The sequence below is a fragment of the Bacillus rossius genome, chromosome 6 (assembly GCF_032445375.1).
Source record: "Bacillus rossius redtenbacheri isolate Brsri chromosome 6, Brsri_v3, whole genome shotgun sequence".
Lineage (NCBI taxonomy): Eukaryota > Metazoa > Arthropoda > Insecta > Phasmatodea > Bacillidae > Bacillus > Bacillus rossius.
In genome coordinates, this window is record NC_086334.1 from 12,933,214 (window position 1) to 12,954,898 (window position 21,685).

The 21,685-nt window shown below is 37.3% G+C and overlaps 1 protein-coding gene across 5 annotated transcripts in view; it reads right to left on the reverse strand.

The window, feature by feature from the left end:
- Positions 1-414: 414 nt before the first annotated feature.
- The window catches only part of LOC134532655 (uncharacterized), a 542,884-nt gene continuing 521,613 nt past the window's right edge, over positions 415-21,685 (reverse strand). For 4 of the 5 annotated variants that reach the window (XM_063369314.1, XM_063369313.1, XM_063369312.1 and 1 more), the window contains 3 exons: positions 18,174-20,917; positions 4,877-5,015; positions 415-2,541 (listed from right to left, as the gene is read on the reverse strand). In XM_063369314.1, coding sequence (XP_063225384.1) covers positions 2,207-2,541; positions 4,877-5,015; positions 18,174-20,917 — 3,218 coding nt within the window. In that variant the 3' untranslated portion in view covers positions 415-2,206. Of the gene's footprint in view, positions 2,556-4,876; positions 5,016-18,173; positions 20,918-21,685 lie in introns of all 5 variants that reach the window. The other variant, XM_063369315.1, reaches the window with a different exon arrangement.

Here is a 21,685-nt window from a genome sequence, read left to right on the forward strand (position 1 = left end):
TGATATGGAGTCAGTTGAGTCAGTGGTTGTGAAGGATGGGCCAAGCCACTTGCTTTAGTTTTATTTTAATTGACACTTCATTTTGCCAGAATATTTTTCACCCTCTCGCCTGTGTTTATAGCACGCTAACAACGTCCAGTATTTGTCTCTTAGAGTATTTGATTTAAGTGAAATTTATAAGCTTGTGTCAGGTATTTCATATCTTCAAAACAGTTCATGATACTATTTAAAGAAAAATAAAAATGTTTTCATTTGGTTGTGGTGTCCCAGAAAAATGTAAAAAAAAAAATATAGAAAACCTAGTAGATTTGAGCACTTTAGTAATGTATTTAGTTTCATGCGACAAACATGCAAACTTCTCTGTGTTCGTAACAAGTTGATAAAAACATTCTGTTACATGAAATAAAACATCAATTTTAGTTCAAATTGTTTTCTTGTATAATACAAACTATTTACAGTAAAAAATACACACCATTTGTCCTGCAACCAGCTCACATACTAGGTTTCATACAATGGAAGGTAAAAATTGCACTTAGGCCTACGCTATCATCACATGGTCAACTTTGAGCTTCCGCCAACTGGTTCTATACAATAAGAATCACATCATACCCATCACAACAAATTCTACACAAAATATATGTTGTGGCTACAGATACATTCCACTTACCACAGTTTTTAACTTCCATTTACATTCACGATTCATTTGTGTACCATCATAATATACACATAATTAATGGACTAAGAATATTTATGTCACTAACTGCTCAATTTTTTTTTCTAAAGTTGGATCACAATAAAACAAAAAAAAGTCTGTAATATCATTGTAGGTACTTAAAATCTTACAATTTGCTGCATATAAAATAACTAGTCTGTTTAAATAAAAATATATATTATATTTTTTAAATTCATATGAAGCTACATTAATTTCTCTGTTAAGTACATGCATCAATAAACAAAAACTAATAAGAATTTTGGGGAAGTTCATGGCATCTGAACTTCAACAAACACACCATTACAAATTAAAGGTATGTACAGGTATAACTGAACATATTTTAATGGCTTATGCTAATTCTTTAAACAGCTCTAATATTTAAGACCTAATGACCAGTTGTTTAAATATTTAGAATATGTTAACATTAACAAATTAAAATAAGTAAAAAATTATCATGGGCACAAATTAAATAGGTATGTGTAATATATCCAAAATACAGGTAACAAAATGGGATATAAAATCTGAATTGTACACAGATAATGAGACAGTACAATCACAAGAATTGAAAAAAATTGAAGATATGCCTAGTAACCATCAGAAGAAAATAAAAGTAGTATATCTGCATTTCACTGGCAATGTGATATGGGCTGAGGTATTTGAATTATACTGTGTTTGGCTACATACTATACCATTATTGCATTACTCATTATAAGCATCACTAAAATAATATAAATTCTCAAATGTTGTAAACAATCTAGGTATTTCAATATTGAAATCTGAAGTTGATAAATGTACAAAGTATTTAACCACTTATTACAAAAAGATTTCCTAACTTAACCAAAACTTATATTGAGCACATCATTATCAGTGATGAAAATCAGAGACTAGCTAAAAAATTGACGATTTAGGACTTAGATTTTACAGATCAGACTGGTAGGTACATTTCTTTAAAAATTATTAATATTTTTTTTTGTAAAACTGAAAATTGCTAATGTCAATCTAATGTTTAAATATGTACACACATAGGAGAACATATCAAAAAATTAAACTAGTTGTAACACAAATAAAATTCTTAAAACATTTTCACGTGAGTTGTTTGTAGCAAGCATGATGTGGACCTGGTCAACTGAACGTTTATAATCAAAAATCATATAAATTACACATTGCTATTGACTATGAAATAAGTACACATCCTTAAAATGGACACCAATACTGATATTTTAAACAGTGATTGGAACTAATTTCTTTTAAATAGAGTAGTACCACATATAATTTTTTTTTTCTTATTCTGTTTCAAGTCTAATTTTTTTTTTTTAGTAATCAGGAGAGCACTTTTTGCAAGAACATATTTTTATTTTTTTTGTCCAAATGAGTAGACCGGCAAAGTTATGTAGTGTGAACTGTAGGAATCCATGCCTTTTTTTTTCTCCTCTCTACGTGAGTCGCAGTAACGCTGGAGCTCCAACCAGCGGGGGAACAAACGGTTGCAGTCCGTTACATCCGGGTCTCGAGGCTGCCCGACGACCCGGATAAACTCGCCCCGCACGAGCCGCCCAAGGAAACCTGCCCCTCTGTCCTGCCGTCGCCCTCCTCGCTGCCCGGCGTCGTGGCGTCTGGCTCGGAGGAGCCCCGCCTCCGCGACGCCGTCTCGCCCGACGAGGTTCCGCTCGCGGACGTCGTCGACAGCTCCTCCAGGAAGTCGAAGCTGGCCACCGCCTCCCGCTCCTTCTCGCCGTAGCGCACGTAGAAGCCCTCCCGGCCGATGATCGAAGGACGCGGGCTGGACGCGGGGTAGCGCAGCACCCCCATCTGCTCTCGGCTTGCCGACGCTACAACGTGAAAGCTGTTATTACGCCGCGAGGCGTCACCATGATGACTCGACAAGGAACACGCACAAGCCAAGCCAAGACACAAACACAAGCGTGGCAGAGTGCACAGAGCAAAAAAAAAAGAAAAAAGAAGCACTCACAACACACAAGGAAGGTACATCGGGAAACTATCCATGCATTAAGAAAAAAATGTTCAAGTTAAAAATATACGTAAGTGCAAATGTTACACCAATATGTGTTTTAAGCCAGTGAACACAAAATTATGAGAAATTTTATAAACACTTAAAGCAAAAAATAAGATAAGAAGTAGAAGCATACAACAGGAAGTAAATCAACTAGCAGCACAACATTACGTTTGGTGAGAAAATAATTTTTATCATCCACTTACTTTATATAAGCTACCTTTACTATTTTATACAAAAGGTTACCACACAAAATAAATCATAAACTTGAAAATATAATACTAACTAGTGAAAATACTACAAATGTTAAGCTGTAAAATTAAAATATTAAATTTAATATTGTATTGTACCAGGTTGTCAATAAAATGTATGTAGTTAATTTGTCCTAATTACCTAGGTTCGATCACGAGCTACTTTCAACATGTATCAAAAACAAAATATGATCTGTGTTAGTAAGTTTTTGCATGCTTTACATATTTTGACCGTTAGTACTGTAGCATAATCCATCTTAACTGTTAATTTTACTTCACACATAAAAATATCTGCAATTACTCAAACTCGACTCAATTGTTATGCCTTAACGAAAAAATATCCAGTTTTGGATTCAATTAAACTTGACTCACAAGTATAAATACTGAACTCAGCTCAAGTTAAATATTTGCATGCAGAACTGCCCCACTCTAGGGTAAAGAACTAATGATTACATCAGAGCAGAAAGATATTTTGCTTAATGACAAACAAGTTAACAACACACACATGTACAGTGAAAAAACAAGGAAGGTATCTGGGTGTGAATCATGCAAGCTTGCATGCAATATTCAAACAAGGTTTGGTCTCTTAATTTTAAGGCAAGGCCGAAGTATTACCACTGCATGCTATACAAATCTAACTGGGTGTTTTTGTGTTTTCCATTTCCTAACATCAGTCAACAAGAATAGCATACAACAGAACAACAAAATTACAATGACACAGACCCATAAATTGAACAGAACTAATATTGTCATGCTTTCTGGTTCTTTACTGCCATTAATTGACAGCTATTTTGAAGCCCTGTACGAGTATTAAAAGTTTCCAATATCAAATATAGTAATTTACTACTATACTCATTTGATGAAATTAAAAATACTTGTTCTAAATGAAATAATAAATACTGAAAAAACAAATATTTGTTCGTATTCTAATTGTAGTGAAGATATTTCACATCACTTTGTGTAAAAATCAAAACTGAAGTAAGATTCAATGTTGTACAACATAAATGTGTGCACCTAATACAACTAAATGAGTTTGTTTTAACATGGACACAGTGAAAAGCAAAACTGCATACGTTCAGACAGGTGGACAATTTGTTGTCTCTAAATTTTTGATGTGAATATGTCAAAGTTGAGTTTCGGTTTGGTAATAGATATAATTATGAAATTACATCCCTAAGGGAGTGAAAAAGTGGTAAATTCAGTTTTATAATAGAAAATCATAGGAGGCAGGTCATAGACAGACATACAAACGGTGAGTGCGTGGCAAAACCCATCAGCTCAGTGAAGCCTGCGGCTGCTAGCGATCTAAAGGCGCAAATAACAGTTTGGTTTAGAACTTCATCAATAGACGGCTTTGCCTTGAATTTTTAACGTGCTATCGTTTGGTGCATCCGTCACGTCTTGCCTAGGGGTTACCTGCCTTCCCGCAAAATGAAACTGAAGATTGGCATCTCGGTTTTGCTGTACGTCCTGCAGACTTGAAAGTCGGTAGTGATGTTCCTTACATTATGATGTGTTTAGCCCTGGCCATGCCAGGTAGAAAGGTTATATATGAAGAAATAAATATAGCAAACTCCAACACTCCCCCGCCGAATTAGGTACACGTAACTTTTATAGCATTACAGAACCTACCAGTGCACACACACAGGCCTGTGTGCCAAACTTATCCCACAAGACAAGCACCCCCGCCGTCGATTCAAATGATTCTTCACCAGCGTGGGGTGCACCTGAATTACAATAATGCACTTAGCGAGTTGTGGGAACTTCGGTTTCTGGCCTCGCCCACGCTTACTGCCCCGGACGGCGACATGATGAATCGGCGGCAGCGAACTCCGAGATGGAAGGGTAAGGACCCGATCGCAAGCGGGAGGGCGGGGCCAGCGGACGTGAGGCATGCATCACCTTTCTTTTGGCGCCGGAATCTGTGCAGTCGGTGTAGGTGCTGGTAGTCCGCGGGCTCATCCCCGCTGTCGCTGCTGCTGGAGCTACTGCTGGAGCTACCGCTGGAGGCAAGCATCACGTCCAGCAGGTTCGCCCGCGCCTGCACACACTCGCGGGTTAGGGGCTGACAGGGTGGGGGTGGGGCCAGGGTGTCTCCACTGGTCATGAACGTCACAGAAAAGTCCCGAAATGAACGGTAACGGCGCCGTGAGTCAAAAACCTATTTTATTTCCTACAGCATTTTGCCAGCTTGCATTTTTTTTTTTTTGGGACCTCACTTCAGTTTATATTCAAACATTAAACATAAATAGTCGGAGACAGTTCACTTAAATCGTTTGGAAATCATCTTTGAAAAAGGTTCGAATTTTTTCTGACATAAAAATAGGTTATCTTCCTGTGAATACGTAGTATATTATTTAATGCTATGTTTAATTTAAGATTTATAACATATTCAAACATTTAAGAATAAATGTGCCCTCTGATATGAAAGAGTTGTTAGAAAATTTTTATTAAGGCTTGGTCTCACAAACCATGTTGAATTTTTTTATTTGTTTTTTTCGTCATTGCCTGTTTTAAGAGCTAAATCTAAAATTTAACTCGATATCTACCTTCCATTTGTTGGTCTGCCACATATATTTTCAACAAGCATTCACTTAGCGGGAGGTCAGCTTCAGTTTCAACATTTCTTAATGCACGAGTTTACCCTGATAGTAGTGTGAAATTACAGGTTTATTGCTAACAGACGAGCTACGCAATACCGTAAAACGGGGTGAATAGGCTCAGAGGGGTGAAGATGATCAAATGTTTAATACATAGCAGAAATACATACATAGCTCTATGTATAATTGCATAATGTATAATTCTTTTCTGCTAAATTATGTTACAAAATATATTATTAACATTTGATCCATTTTAACCATAAACATAGAACACATTTACAGTTATGACCACTGTAATTTTTAAGTCTATAAATTTCTTTTTCAAACAGTGGGTTTTGTAAAATTGTATATTAAGTATTGGGGAGCAGGGCCAAACAAATGATTTGCCCCTGGACTTTTAGTTTGTCTCGACGGACATGCGCGCACCATGACGAGGGATCTCTTGCCAAACAATCCCAGCCCACTGTACGGGATCCAAGGTCAATTAAAACATTTTTTTTTTTGAAAGCAGCGGTTCAATTTTTACATACTCACCTTTCAAGGCAAAATAAAGTATGATGTATTGAGTAGAGGAGCTAACCAGGTGTCTAAAAACAGCTGGTAAACTAATACAGGACTTTTTCAAACAATTTAAGTCTCAGTTTCACACACCATGTTGATATATATTTTTTTCTCCGTACATTGCTTATTTTTAAAGGTCATTTGCCAAATTTTAAACTTGATACCTACCTTGCATTTGCTGCTCTGGCACAGACATTTTCAACTAATCACTTAGTGCAATATCACGAGCATCAAATACAATGCAAATCTTCATAATTATCATCACTTGCGCAAACATTTTACACCCCTGATATTAACTAAGTGAATGCATGTTGAAAATATCTGTGGCAGACCAACAAATGGAAGGTAGATATCAGGTTAAATTTTAGATTTAGCCCTTAAAAACAGGCAATGACGAAAAAAACAAAGAAAATTCAACATGGTATGTGAGACCAAACATTAATCAAATTTTCTAACAACTCTTTCATATCAGAGGGTCATTTATTCTTAAATGTTTGAACATGTTATATCTAAAATTAAACATAGCATGAACTAATATACTATTCACAGGAAGATACCTATTTTTATGTCAGAAAAATTCAAACCTTTTCAAAGATAATTTCCAAATGATTTAAGTGAACTGTCTCCAACTATTTATATTTAATGTTTGAATATAAACTGAAGTGAGGTCCCAAAAAACAAAATGCAAGCTGGCAAAATGCTGTAGGAAATAAAAACGTTTTTGAATCACAGTACCATTACTGTTTATTTCGGGACTTTTCTGTGAGTTCCATGACCAGTGGACACCTTGGCTCTACGAACTAGAAACTGTTAAGGTTTCGATACAACCAAAAATTATGATAAATATATAATTATTGATGTGCTACCTCTTGGATCTCAGTATACAGCATTAAGTAGGAGTAATTTCATGAATGGAATGTAAGTCACATGGAACAGGAATGTGTAACCATGGTGCTACCACATGTGGTGAATGGTGAGAACCAAAGTTATCAAAGTCAAGAGAAAACTTATATAGTATTTAAAGTATAGTAAAATTTTAACAAGATGGGCAGTATTATATTAAAATTCCTTGTCAAAAATTAGGTTCAAAGCTGAGGTTTAGTATTTTTCAAGTCTCTGTGATTCGTGTTAAAAACTATAGTTGAATACACAATTTTTGTATATCTGTCCACACGCGGAATTGTTTATTAAAAGAATTCTACGTTAAAATTCATGTCCGAGTTTTGCATTATAAGTGTATTTATTTGCACAAGAGAACACATGAATTTTGTCATTACCGAGGTTAGATATTAAATATCTCTGGCGAGTACTGAAAAAAACACGCTCACATTTCTTTAATTACTCTACAGGTCTACAGGTTACTAATTTAACCATGCATCTTAAGTTGTGGAACTAGTTACATTATTTTGTTACAAACTTATGGGGCAAAAATTTTTATGGTGTTCTCTAAAAGATCACTACTAAATTATATTTCACTAAAGTGAGTACATACTAGTAATTTGTCTCTTTGTCAGTGGCTGATTTCTGAAGTGGCCTATGTGATTCACATGGACGGATTTTTTCAATACCAAAAAAAAAAAAATTAAAACAACCATGAAAATTAAAAAAAAAAAAATCTGGTGTTTTGACATTTAGCTGGTCTCAAAATCTTTTTATGAAAATACACTGCTTATTATTAAACACTAGTATAAACCCTGAAATTCATATGAAATTATGATTTGAATACATGCAATGGCATAAAATGTAACTCACTCTAGAAATGGGCATTGTTAGTCAAGACTATAACACTCATACGATACTGAAATGTTTTTCAAACATTACATTTTAACAAAAAATATATGTAAGTAGAAATAAGTAAAATATGTATACATATATATTCTGACCTAATTGTTCTGACATAATATCTGAATGTAATAGATTGAATCTAATACCTTGATATTTGATTATACATAGCAAATAGGAATCTACAACCATTAATTCTTCTCCCTCCCCAATCCCATAAAACCAACACACAAAAATTGTACTTTGAAAGATTAAAATATAAAATAGTTCATGGTGATCTACTGTGTTAGCATTAATGCACATTTAACATTAAATTTTTTTAATGCAATTTTGATTCAGCTCATAATTTAATGCACATTTAAAATTAAATTTGCATATGTATGTCACGACTATAAATAATAACTTTATTACCTGATGACATACAACAAATTTCTGACAGTAAAAACTTATTCTGAAATGCACATAGTACAATGAAGGCACATATGTACAACCCTACTTTGTTTTGTTTATGCTCCTTAGCTGCATAAGATAACGTATGAACTCTTTTAGTGAAGAACATAAATTACGCACTGTCCAAAATCATTAATAATAATAATAATAAACAAAGAAAATTAAAGAGAACTTTGATCTTAAGGGGATTGGTGCAGGACAAAAAACAGTCATTCGTCAGAATTTGTTGGAAATGAGCTTAAGTGTTTCATAAATGCTTGTTTATTACTACTGTAAGGCCAGCCAGCACGTATATAAGCTAGCGGGTTAGATTTAGCAAGTTAGTGGCGAGTGAGCTTCTGTAAGGGGAGGTTGTCGAAGGTTGCAGCTCTGAGGCCTGCCATCTAGCGGGAATCTTTCGAAGGTCTTCCACAATATCGCCTTTCTCTCTCTCTCCCTCTCTCTCCAACACGGACGGAAAGCGAACCGCGATAACCAGCTCTTATCTTCGCTTCCCATCTCGCCCTATCCTTCATTCTCGGATCAGGTAGCCGCCCTTCCCCGTGTAGACTTTCGTGTTACTCCAGATTTTTGTACTCTGGTAGAGTTGACTGTGCTTAATAACATACCGAAAGTTTACCGCTGTATACCTTGTGCGTTATAACCGAAAATTTGCATTTAAGTCCTAGGTGACAGCAAATTAAAAACATTAAAATGCTACCCATTAATACAGTTTTTAATTTTGACTGTCCGTAAACTTACCAAAATAATCGAGAAACTGTAATTCACCCATTAATGTAAGAAAAAATTAAATTTTTAATATTTAAAATTAATTCACGACATATTTTTTTAATCTTTGCCACCCAGATAAAAATACGATTTACACCGATTTGAAGAGCCCAATGCGATAAAATGTCTAAATAAATGTTTATATTTATACTTTTAGCTTTAAGATAGTATATTTATAAAGAGTCTAGCATAATTAGCTGCCTCATTAAAGCTGCCCGAGCGTTGCAGTGTACTGCGGCCGTACAGATCTTTCACGGCCGGCGTGCTTTGAAACACGCTGCGTACTGCGACACTCAATAAACTTTGTCTTATTTAAGGATTACTTAAAATATATTTAAAGCATATGATAGGGTGTATTCATTTTACATCTATTGAGATATACATATTCTTTTTTCTTATATGAATGATTTTTGAGACAATAAAATTAACAATAGCTAAACAATTTCTGCTTGGAACTTGTAAATAAAAATTCTAGAGGACCTCTAGTTTCATATATGTGTGTTCGTATTTTGTTACAAAAATTTTATCATTAAAAATTATTTTAATACCAAAAAATATAATTATTTTTTATTTTTAATACATTATATTATTTTCGATCAGAACTATGCAAAATTTTAATGTAGCCTATATTATAAAAAATATATATTTAATTGTATAAAATTAGTTTACTACATAACAATTGAAGAAAACGATACACCGTAAATTTACTTATTGAGTTTTGTCACTTTTATAACATAATTCGTATGATAATATTATTTTTTCCAGAAAATAAATAAAACATAAGTTGTGTTGTAAAATGTATTGATAGAATTACATATTTAGTATTTTTTTCTAAGTTAATTTATTGGAGTGTTGCGCCTAGCTGACTTCGTTAAATTGCTAGTGGCAAAGAGCGGTGGTGGATGTTTTTGCAAGAGTTTGACCGTATTTTATGACCCTAGCTGTGAGAGGGTGTTCGTCCCAGAAATCTTAACGGTCAAGGAAAATAGCCTTTCTCTGTAGTCACGTACGGGTCTGCTACTCGCGCAATATCGTCAGTTTTATCACAACTTTCTGGGAAGTTCTATTGTTGTTTTTTATTTATAATTTAGAAATTAAAGAGTTGATCATACTAACATTTTTACCTAAGCAAATCGCATCATGGAAGATTTTTATCTACGTTTGCAGCAAAAATCACTTGTAGTTAGGAAACTTTTATTATTTCAGAGTAAAATTCAGTCTGGAATTACCATACATTAAAAACCTTAGTTTTCTGGAGCAAAAAACGTCCCAGCACGAGCGACTTTAACACTGCTGCACACACACTACGCAGCTTGAAATACATCAGTGGTCAGACTATTGTACCAGACACTCAAAATATACACATTTAAACCTTTAAAAAAAAAAACAGACAATATTTATGAAGTAATTTTGACGCTACGCTCAACATATTTATGTAACATGTAGTGAAATTTCTATAAAAAAATATTTTTTTCTTACCTTTTATGATTAAAATTACCAATTTAATAATAGGACGTTTAAACTTTGAGGTGTTTATCACAATTACCATGTAAGACATTATTTTATATTACTTTGGTACCATAATGAGAACCGACTTAAAAAAGTATTAAAGTTATTACATTTACGAAACATTTTTGTGGATCATTGTAGAAATTATCATTAAGGACTCAACTTCTCATTATTGGTGTGATCACAAGGTTTCATCGGTAAACTTATGACGTGTTACTAAGAAATGTTCATTCTACTAGTGTACAAAATTTTTGCTTTGGGATAATTTTTCATGTATTAAATTTTTTTGTTTCTTAACAGCGAAATTCGTCCCAACCCGAGCCTACTTCCACAACCTCGCAGTAGTATACACTACGCGGTTCGGATCGCTTTAATGGTCAGACTAATTGTATGAGACACTTAAAAAATATACCAATTTAAAGATGAATAAATATGCAACAACGTTTACTTTAAGCGATTTCCACGTTGGGCTCTTTAAGTTTATGTAAGATGTATTTATATTTACTTAAAATTGAATGAAAGTGAATTCGTTAACTTTAATGATTTAAATGGTCTATTTTATAGAAACATGTTTAAACTTTGTGCTTTTAATCACTATCCTCAGATAGGGCAATGTTTCTAGATTATTTTGGGTTCCATACTGACTGTCTACTCCATAAACTGCATTTGCAATATCAATTATTGTGGATCGTTGCAAAAAATTGTCATTTTGGATTTAACTGCTCGTTTTTGGTGTGACGCACAAGGTTTGCGTGTTACTAAGAAATGTTCATTCTAGCACTGTACAAATTTTCGGCTTTGGAATAATTTTCCATGTATTAAAAACCTTTGTTTCTTCACAGCGAAATTCGTCCCGACCCGAGCCTACTTTGGCAACCACGCAGTAGTATACACTACGCGGCTCGGATCGCTTTAGTGGTCAGACACATTGTACCAGGCTCTCAACAAATAAACTAATTTAAAATTTAAGATCGTGATCGTGATCGTAAAATGGCCGCCATGGTGATTTGCGATTTATGGAGAAATAACAGCAGTTAAAATCTTATGTACTTTCCAAGAGACATTATTACATCACCAATCATCTAAAGTAACAGGTTTACAAAATTTCAACATATTCAGTAACTAGTCAATTTTTTCATATGTGTTAGTATTAACAATCTGGACCATATCTAGTCGGTGAGGTCTGTATTGTTACAGACTATCTGTATTCTGGTATTTGGATTTTGAAGCTACTTAATGATTCTCTTTCAATGTCTATTAAAATATACCTAATGCTAATTGCAGGAATATTTCTACTCGATTTCAAAATTATAATTCCTGAACATTTGTAGCGGACACATTTCAATGTAACACATACCGTAAACCGGGGTAACTTTGGGACACTTTTTCCAGTTTTTTACTACTCCTGTTAGCTGACATTAATATAGATTGATGAAGCTATGATATTATAAGTATTTAACCTTCCTCTTACAAAATATTGTCATAATTTTATTCTAGGACCAAAAATATTCTAATAAACAGCCAACATTGTTGTCCCAATCTTACCCCATTAATTGGGGTAAGATTGGGACAATACACTTTTTCGCTTACCTATAAACACTAGTAAAAATAATTTTGTCCCATTGTTTCACTTAATTTTCTTATTTCAGACATGAAGCTTGGTATTGAAATCATATTACAAAAGGTTTTAGCACATTAAATTGTAAATTAAAGTAATATTTACAAAATAATTAGTAAAAATAAGCGTAACAAATAGTTTACAATATATTCTTATATCATATTAGGAAAGTTCTTTGACTTTAAAAATTTCCAGTCGGCCTATGTGTACAGGTTGGTAATTTTTTGGACTATTTCATCCTTTGAATAGAAAACTTTGTCGGGCTTTGCTGGCCATTTCCAGTTTAAGGCAGACTTCTTAATAGCTGATACAAGTATATCATCATTTTTAAATTCGACAATACGCCCTGGGTACAGTTCGTCTTCGTACCTCACCAAAATGTAGTCTCTCACCGCCAGGTTCTCAAGAAAACTTTAAGGTTGTAGGCTTGGCATTAATGGAGCACATTGCTCTTCCAAGTCACTGAAAGTTACGCTGTCTTCAGAGTCTCTTAGCGAAAACTTAGCATAACCATCATCACTGCTGCTCTCAGTGCTGCTCTCTCTTCTTCGTTTTTTCTGGTGTGGTACATGCAGTAGTGCTTCTGCACATTTGGAAGTAGATGGTTGGGGATCAGGTGCAGATTGGTGATGTTCAGATGGTGGTAACGAAACAGCTTTAAGTTCTTCTGCTGAAACACTTTTTCCTGGAAGAACATTCAGCTTCTTCTTTCTCAGGATTTTGCGGACTTTGGTAGTTTCTTCCTGTTTTTTGTAATTTTTTCTAGGAAGCTCTTCCAGACAAGGGAAGAAATAGATGAATCTAGGCTCCCTGAATGCAATCTTTTTAGAACCACCTGTCTGTCAATAGGATAAATTCCTGACTTGCGGAATCCGGAAATCATGTTTTCTGGACCTGTAACCAAGCCATCGAAGAGGTTTTTCAAAAGTGTTGGAAATTGATCCTTCGGTACAGATGTACACCGACTTCCAGCTGCAGTTTTCTTCCAATTTTTTAGTACCTTTCGCCAGGCAACTTTCATTTGTCGAAAGTAAGCCACGTCCAGTGGCTGTAGGAGGTGGGTAGCATTTGGAGGAAGTGCTATGAATTTTATGTTGTTTGTTTCACACAGCCTTATAACCTCCATATTGATGTGGGAGCTACAATTATCACCGATGATAGCTTTTGGTCCTTCCTGGTGGTTTAGAACAGGCAACATTAAAGATGTAAACCAGTCTTCAAAAGCATGCCCATCAAACCAACCAGATTTAGTTCTATTGTATCGAGTACCCGAGGGTCCGTTTTCAGTCCAAGTTGTCCAAATCTTCTCCGCCTTATAGTTTACATAAGGTGGTGCTACATCCCCTGCTGCATTTCCACAAACAATTATAGATGTGCACGCTTTAGACAAATTTTTTATCCTCTCAGGCAGGGGCGCAACAACAGGGGGAGGCAAGGGTATTTTGCCCCCCCCCCCCCCCCTGAAACCTTGAAGTGGGGGCAAACGGGGGCAAAGAAAGTGCTGTGTAATCAATTTTTAGATAATAAAACTGCTTAAATAGCACCATTTTCCACCTTGAAATACAAATTTTCCCGGACCCCCCGCTTCAATACGGGGGATCGATGATTCTTTATAAAAAGTTATATTGCCCCCTCCTTTGGAAATTTAATTGTTGCACCCCTGCTCTCAGGGTACTTAATTCCCCTCTTCGTGATGATTTTTCTGGTTCCAGAATTGTCTACAAAGATTTGTTTCGTCGTAATTCCAAATATTCACTTTTGGAATTCCTATCAGCTCCTTTTACAAATTATCAAAAAACTTATTCACAACCTTTTCTTCTGTTGCTTCTCTAGAGTAAGAAATTTTTTTGCTGTTCTCTGAGTTAACATTGCTTTGTGCCGTCGCATGAACCCTTCCGCCCAATCATTTCCTGGTAAATTGTTTTAAAATCGTAGCTCCTTTCTTCCACAGCGGTACAGGTAGGACTTGACAACACATCTAAGGTCAAACATATCCACAGGAAATCCATAGTTAGACACGGCTACAATGTGACTTACAAATTGCAACTACTCTTCATTTGTGAAAACAGGAGCTCGGTCGACAGCTTTAAATTGATTTTCCTGGTTTTTTTAGGTGCAAAGTGTTTTTTGGAATACCATATTTTGTTGAAGCTTTGCGAATCGACAATGTTTTGTTCCGTACAGCTTGCAAGGCTTCATTCAAGTTTTCCTCTGTGTAATTTTTATATGGCCGTGTACCAAGAACATGTTTGGGATTTATTGGCATGGTTGGTCGCTTAATTCTGAAAAATATGAAGAAAAAATGCAGTAAAACATATTACGCCAACTTTTGGGCAACTTTGGGACAGTCCCAAAGTTACCCCACCAAGTGATGAAAATTTACTATTTTGAGGTTATAAAATAAAATGCAAGTATCAAAAACATTAGCATCACATTAAATGGATGTCAAGGCTTGTACTTCTTCAAATACATACCTGTATTTCGTGAAGTATTTGCCGTTTTTAAAGTGCGTACAAAAGTTTACACAAAAACAAAAATATTAACAACATGTGGTTAAAACCAAATCCACTGCCTCTATCCCACCAGTGCAACTACAGCTTCAAATAAATGCCATGAGATAGTAGCACATACCAGCGAATATAGAAGCGGTGATTGCGTACCACTTCTAAATACATGGCCTTGACAGGAAATCCTAAAGCCAGAAATTACTCACTGTCCCAAATTTACACCCCCAGTCACAAAGTTACCCCGGTTTACGGTACTGATTTTCAAGTTGTGTTGAGGTTTCACATGCCACTTCGTGTACACCTGCTCTGGTAACAATTACTCATCACAACCGGTGCTGTCTGTACGAGCGTCTTCACAAGTTATCCTGAAATATGTTCTTAAATATTAATTCAAGTGAATTCTTAAAATCCTAAACATCTTATCTTAAGTGTCGTAAATGAATCGTTATATTTTGTAAATCCATAATAATATAGGAGCCAACATGGCGCGAAGCGATGGACGCGATACGAATAATATTTTTTTTACCAACCACTACATCAGTAAATATTTGTGGTTTCCATTCGCTATGAATTCAAGCATGTAACATTTGTACTGCTTCTTCAATTCGGCCACAGTTAAATGGGAGGCTCTGAATCACTGAAAACTCCTCAACAAAATCAACGATGAATCACAGGCATTACAACAAACAATTGTCACAAGTCAAGTAGCCAATGAGCAGGTGACATTTTTCGAGTCCGTAGAGGATTGTTGAGACTATCGTACAGGTCATTGGCAACGTGCCCTTACGCGCATGGTTAATACCCGCATGAGTAGAGTGTAAAGGCGTAAGCATGAGACACATCTAGGTCCTCATCTAACCGCGCACACTTAGATTTAACTCAGGATAGGGTGAAAAATGTTTACTAATTTTGCAGTCCTAACAGTCACCAACGAAACGCCAGCAAAATAAATAAATAAGGCCACGAATATTGTTCGTGAATGAAGGCGAAGCTGATACTTTGGAAACGTTACCAGCAGATATTAAATAATGTTTAACTATTATTTACGTAGCTTACTTCTTAAAACTGCATTCATGTAAACTGATTTTGTGTGAGACTATGTTGAGTGTTTTCCAGTGTTGTTAAGTAACGAATTACAAGTAATCGGATTACTTGTAACGATTACTTTTCAAGTAATTTATACTTGTAACGAATTACATTTAAAAAATGTAATTCGTACTTGTAATCGGAATACATTACATTAATTGTAATCGATACATTAAGGTAATCGATACTTTATATTTCCTTGCCGTTACTTTTATTCTCGGAACGTATAATGAATACAATTAAGAACAAGAAGATCATACACTTTTGTATTAGTAAAGTTTATAATTTTACGCTTGTAGTGCTACGATAGTATGCACAACATATATGATCAAAAATGAAGAGCCATAGTGACTTGCAGTGGCTCCAACATTACCATATCCTAAAATATGCATTTTTAAAATTTAACACATCGCTGCCGTCAAGCGTCTTTTTAGTGTTGGTAAAGATGTTTTTGCCATCAAGAGAGGGAATCTATCTGATGAGAACTTTAAAATGCAATTGTTTTGTAAGGTCAATTCCAAAATTTAAAGAGTGTTACTTTTATTACAGGTAGCTATTTGTATGAAGTCTTTTGATGTTATTCAAGCAAGTTTGTCCTCAAATATTATTCATTTAATTAAAGATAATAAATTTAATCATTACATGAAATCATTTTTTAACAAAACATATATGTATGTTTATTAATGTAACAAAGTGTAAAAAAATTGAACCGTAGGTCAGTTTTAAAATGGTAGCGGAAAGTAATTGTAATTGTAATTGTAATTTTACTGATTACTTCTATGTAAAGTAATTTTTACTTGTAATTAGTTACATTATCACCACAGTAATTGTAATTGAGCCCAATTACTTTTTCCGAGTACTTTTAACAACACTGGTGTTTTCTGCTACACTTATTTTTCTGAAAAAAAGTCTATTGTGGCTTAATAAACTTGTTAATATTGATGCCTGTCATTAAAAAAATTCAAACGTAATTATACGGATACATGTTGAGTATAGTTTATGAATGGTTCACGCATTGCTAAAAAAAAAAGCATGTTTACAATTTTACACATATTTTTGTTGTCGCATCGCGTCCATCGCGTTGTACATACGCAACTCTGAAAAATAAATGTATGTTAAAAAAGCTATAATAAAATAATCTCTTATCTTTCTTTATTCTTTTTTCTAAGCGCTCTAATGGCTTTCGATAGTTTTGTTCTTTTGTGTACTCTGCTTGGTGGAGGTTTCTTCGGCATTTTATTCCTGAATAAATCTCACGTTTACAACAAAAAAACAGCTAGCTAAATCACTGTGCTAAATAATAACAGAGAATAACCATTCAATTATACGCCGAGCTAGACCAAACACGTTCTCTTATCTACTGAAAATAAATACGTTGACCTTCATATCAGTTTCGCGCGAAATCCCGTCTCCCCTTCGTAAACAGGAGACAGCTGTGGCTGGGTGGGAACGAGAGAAAACACTGGCTGCAAACAGTTGGGGAAACTGTCGTAAGGTGTCACTACTGTCCAGCACGCTCCATAATTTCTCGTATCCGAGCTTGCACGCTGCTCAAACTTCTACAGCTACATTTTTACTTTAGGTCCGACTGCAATAAGCTAAAGACTAAAATAAAGTCAATCATTCAGCCGACAGATATGTTGGCGTTTGAATTACAAATGAAAACGCGAATGTTATTAAATTCGCAAATGAATATCACGCAATTTCGTAGCAGCTCATTTATTATTATTCAAATTGTAAATACGTTAAATTAATAATGATTACAGATAAAATAATGGTCACAGTCATATCTCCCGTGTCTGAAAATTTATCTGAGAAAGTTTTACCACTGAATTCTTTATAGTTTATTAATAAAGCTTGAATTTAAAAAATTCCCGAAAATCAGCAATAACTTAATTAAAATAAAAATTAAAAAAATAAATTTTACACCAGAATGGTTCAAATCTTCTCTAGCAGCTGAATCATTAACAAATATATTGTTTTTTTTAATACGATGCTGGTGCACCAATCCCCTTAATCTACTGGAAAATTCAAAGAAAATTATTGTTGAAATTTAGGACTTTTAGTTAAAACATTCACATTGTATTTATGATTTTAAATAGAATAAAGTTGGAAAATTTTATACTTAATTAAAATCAATTCAACTGGAGTTTAATACACAACCTGTCTTTACTCTGAGGCTTCAAATGAAATAATCTGACAGAGTATCTCTAAAAATACACATAAAGTTTATTTTAGTGATCATGAAAAAAGAGCTTTGAAAAATTAAAATACAGGTAATAACTACATGCCTGGAGTGGAGGAGAGGGGAAGCTAACCTTGGGGTCGGTGAAGTCGATGTCCCTCTCCACGTGCACCCAGCCCGTCGGGCAGCAGCACGCCACGTCCAGTCGCGAGGCCCCGGGGGCCGCCGAGTCCCCCTCGCAGGCCCCGGGCGTGGAGACGGGCACCGCGGGGGCCCCCTCCTCCCCCTTGCGGATCATGCGGTTCAGCTCCTCGATGACGTCCTTGGAGGTGGCGCGCTCGTGGAAGCTGGGAGCCCTCGCGTCCATCACGATCAGGCCGTGCTCCTCGGGGGGCTGCTGCCTCCTCCTGACGCCGGGGCTGACCACCGTGTCGGGGGTCGACACCGTCGACGTCAGGGACTCGCTCATCTCCCGGCTCGCGTTCCCTTCCAGCGAGGCGTGCTCGTCATCCTCCTCCATCACCGTCACCAGGACGTCGCTGGCCCTCCTTGCCACGCTCGCGTATCGGCCGTCGGGCGCCGTGGGCTTCCCCCCCTCGCACGGGCCTGCCTGCTCCATCCCCGCGCTCGTCACGCCGTCCACCACGTCGCACTTCTCCTCGCTTCCGGGATCCCTGACAGAGTCCGCGCTGCAAAGAGCCACACTTTCTTGCACACACTTCAAATTAGCCGCGTTTTCTACACTAACGTTCCTGATATGACCTAGACCTCCATCGACATCTATCAACTGATGTTGATAAACGGTTTTGCCGCCCTCCACGCTACCATCGTTAAATCTATCCGATTTGCGGTTACTCGTTTTATTGTTCACTTGTACGTTTCGGCAAGAAGAGTTCTGTTCGTTCAACACTTCCGTCCGCCTACTTTTCTTGTTTGATACTTTCTGAATTTCGTTTTCTTGCACCTCCGGATATAGTTGCTGTATTGTTTCAAGTTCTATTACTGCATGTCTCTGATCCTTGGATTCTTCTTTTATTTTAAACTGAATGACATCAGGTAACTTGTTTGATGTATCTACATCTTTTACAGTTCTACAAGTGTTACTGATGTTAGTTTCATGAAATTCATTTTCGTCTATAATACGAGAATTCTTATTCCAGAGTTCCTCGTCAACAACTTGTGAAGTTTCTGTCAAAAGTTCAGTTTCTTTAGATAGTTCTTTCTCTAAACAGTTAACACTTGTCTCAGATGGCCTATCAGCATCTGATTTAGTTGTTTCAAAGGTAGACACATTTTCAGTAAATGAATCTGAACAGTTCTGTAGAAAGACTTTCATATCTGAAATTTCAATTTTCCCTACACGCTTTACTTCTTTATCAATTTGCATCACAGATGACATGTGGCCGGGTAAGGTGTTTTCTTTGGCAGAATCCTGCTGTTCCCGAGATGCACAGTACTGCTGCTGCTCTGCAATGAAGTTCAGAACACTTTGCAGGGCTTGCTCTCTGTCCTGTGACAAAGGCATTGTTCCCAACACCAAGTGCTGTATTTCTAAGCCCTGCTTCCGTGCAAGAGAACCACCATTTTCAGAAAAATTCCCGTTTCCAGGCAAACTCCGGGATGACGTTGAGGCCAAGCTTTTTGTACTTTCATACTTGACGAGACGATAGAAGTCTCGCGTGAAGTCCGTTCCAATCGCAGGCGATTCCATGCTGGTGGCGTCATCGCTACACCCGCTCATTGCTGCAGACGAGCGCTTGGAATCGTTCTCGCAGCCCGCCCCCGAACATCCGACGTACGAGCAGTCGTAAGAATGGCAGCAATCCTCGGAGTTGGTGCCCGTGCTGGACCAACTCCCGCCCGGGGAGGCCATGCTGAAGTTCCCGCCGTACGGCCAGCCGTTCTTCGGACTGTTGTGGCACATCATGCCGTCCAGGAGCAAGCTGACCAACTCCCCGTCAGGCTTGTCCGCGAGGTAACTGGCACTGTTCCACAGACACTCGCTGGAGTCTTCCTCCAGCTCCAGGGCGTTGTTCTCCCGTATGCTGGGCAGGTGCTGGGCGGAGCGACCGGATGCGTCCTCGCCCTGGCCACCGGCACGTGGGCACGAGACATCCTCGCTCGACAGCGACATGCTCCAGTCCTCCATCTCGGCGCGGTCGTACTCCAGCTCCAGCAGGCCGCGGTGCTGCTGCTGGAGCGTCGACTGGGTGTCGTCCAGCCGCAGCCAGTGCTGCACGTAGTCTGCGTCCCACCAGCCGCCCTCCGCGTCCTCCTCCTCCGGCCCCGCCTCATCCTCCAGGAGACTGGGGGCGGCTCGGGCCCGCCTCAGCGGCCGAGCCTGGAGCTGGTCGTGCAGGGCCGCCACGGAGGGAGACGAGGAAGCGGTCGACGACAGGGAGCAGGTGGAACGAACGCCTTCGCAGGCGGGAGACGAAGCCGTCGTGAATCTCAAGCACAGGTGTGAATCGGAGAAGCTCCTCATGATGTGCTGGTACGGGAGGAGGTCTCGAGCTGGGGGGAAACTGTGCCTCGGATTGCCGGCACTCAACCCCAGGGTGAGCCCGATGGGGACGTAGAAGACGTCCGGGTCCGAGACATCTTCCACCACGAGAAGTCTGCCGGTCGCCTGGCTGCCGTCCGCGAGCGCGGGAACTGCTGATCCGACCGCGTCCGTCTCTTCTTTGAGGTCCTCTAGGCCCCTGCGAGGGTCCCTGTGGGCAACCGGCAGAACCGCCACTCCTCCGGGCTCCGCCGTCCGTACGGCGTCACCCTGGACGTCGCTGGACATCGTGGAGTAGCCCTCGTCCCTGTTGCCGCTCTCCGGACTCTCGCTGCCCTCCTCCTCCACTGCGCTCTGCTTCTTATTCACGTGAACTGCACACAAATATAACACCTGCCGAATGTTACCATAATGAAGATGCATTAACTTCACAGTGCATATTATATTCAAATCTGTTGGTTGGAAAAGGTCACATTCCCTTTTTTACTAACTCACTTTATTGTATGAGTGCACTAGTGATGGTAAATCATGTTCCATGTGAAATAACGATTCTTATCACTTCTGTATCGCTCCATTATAAAGCAAACAGATCACAGTTCATTTAAAACGGACTAATCTTTGGAAAAACTGCCATATTTTTATATCGCAGGACAAGTTTAATTTGAAGGAAATATGGCCTTTTCGATCAGACTAATTCATTTATGCACAAGACCCTGTACAATTAGATGGTTTTGAGGGTTTAACTCATCTTATTATTAAAAACAAAAATGCAGTAATTAAAACAACAACATAAAGCATCTTGTATTGTATTAATGACTATTTCATTATAATTACATTCAAGAATTTAAAAAAAAAAATCTACTTCCTAGGTTGCTTCTTAAGCCTTGTGAAATCAAGTGAAATATCTAACAATAAGTCCACAAGGTACTTATATGTCATACTGACAAAAAAACTATGGTGTTTAAATGTCAATTAAGTAATTTAGAATTAAATAGTTACAAAGTTCCTTACACAAGTTAAGTAAAATTTCTCTTAAATTTTTATAAAGTTGCTAATTCTATAGCTGAATTAATCATACATTGTGTCCAGTAGCATGTAAAAAAAATTATAAAAAACTTTACCTTCTTTATAAATAAAAGAAC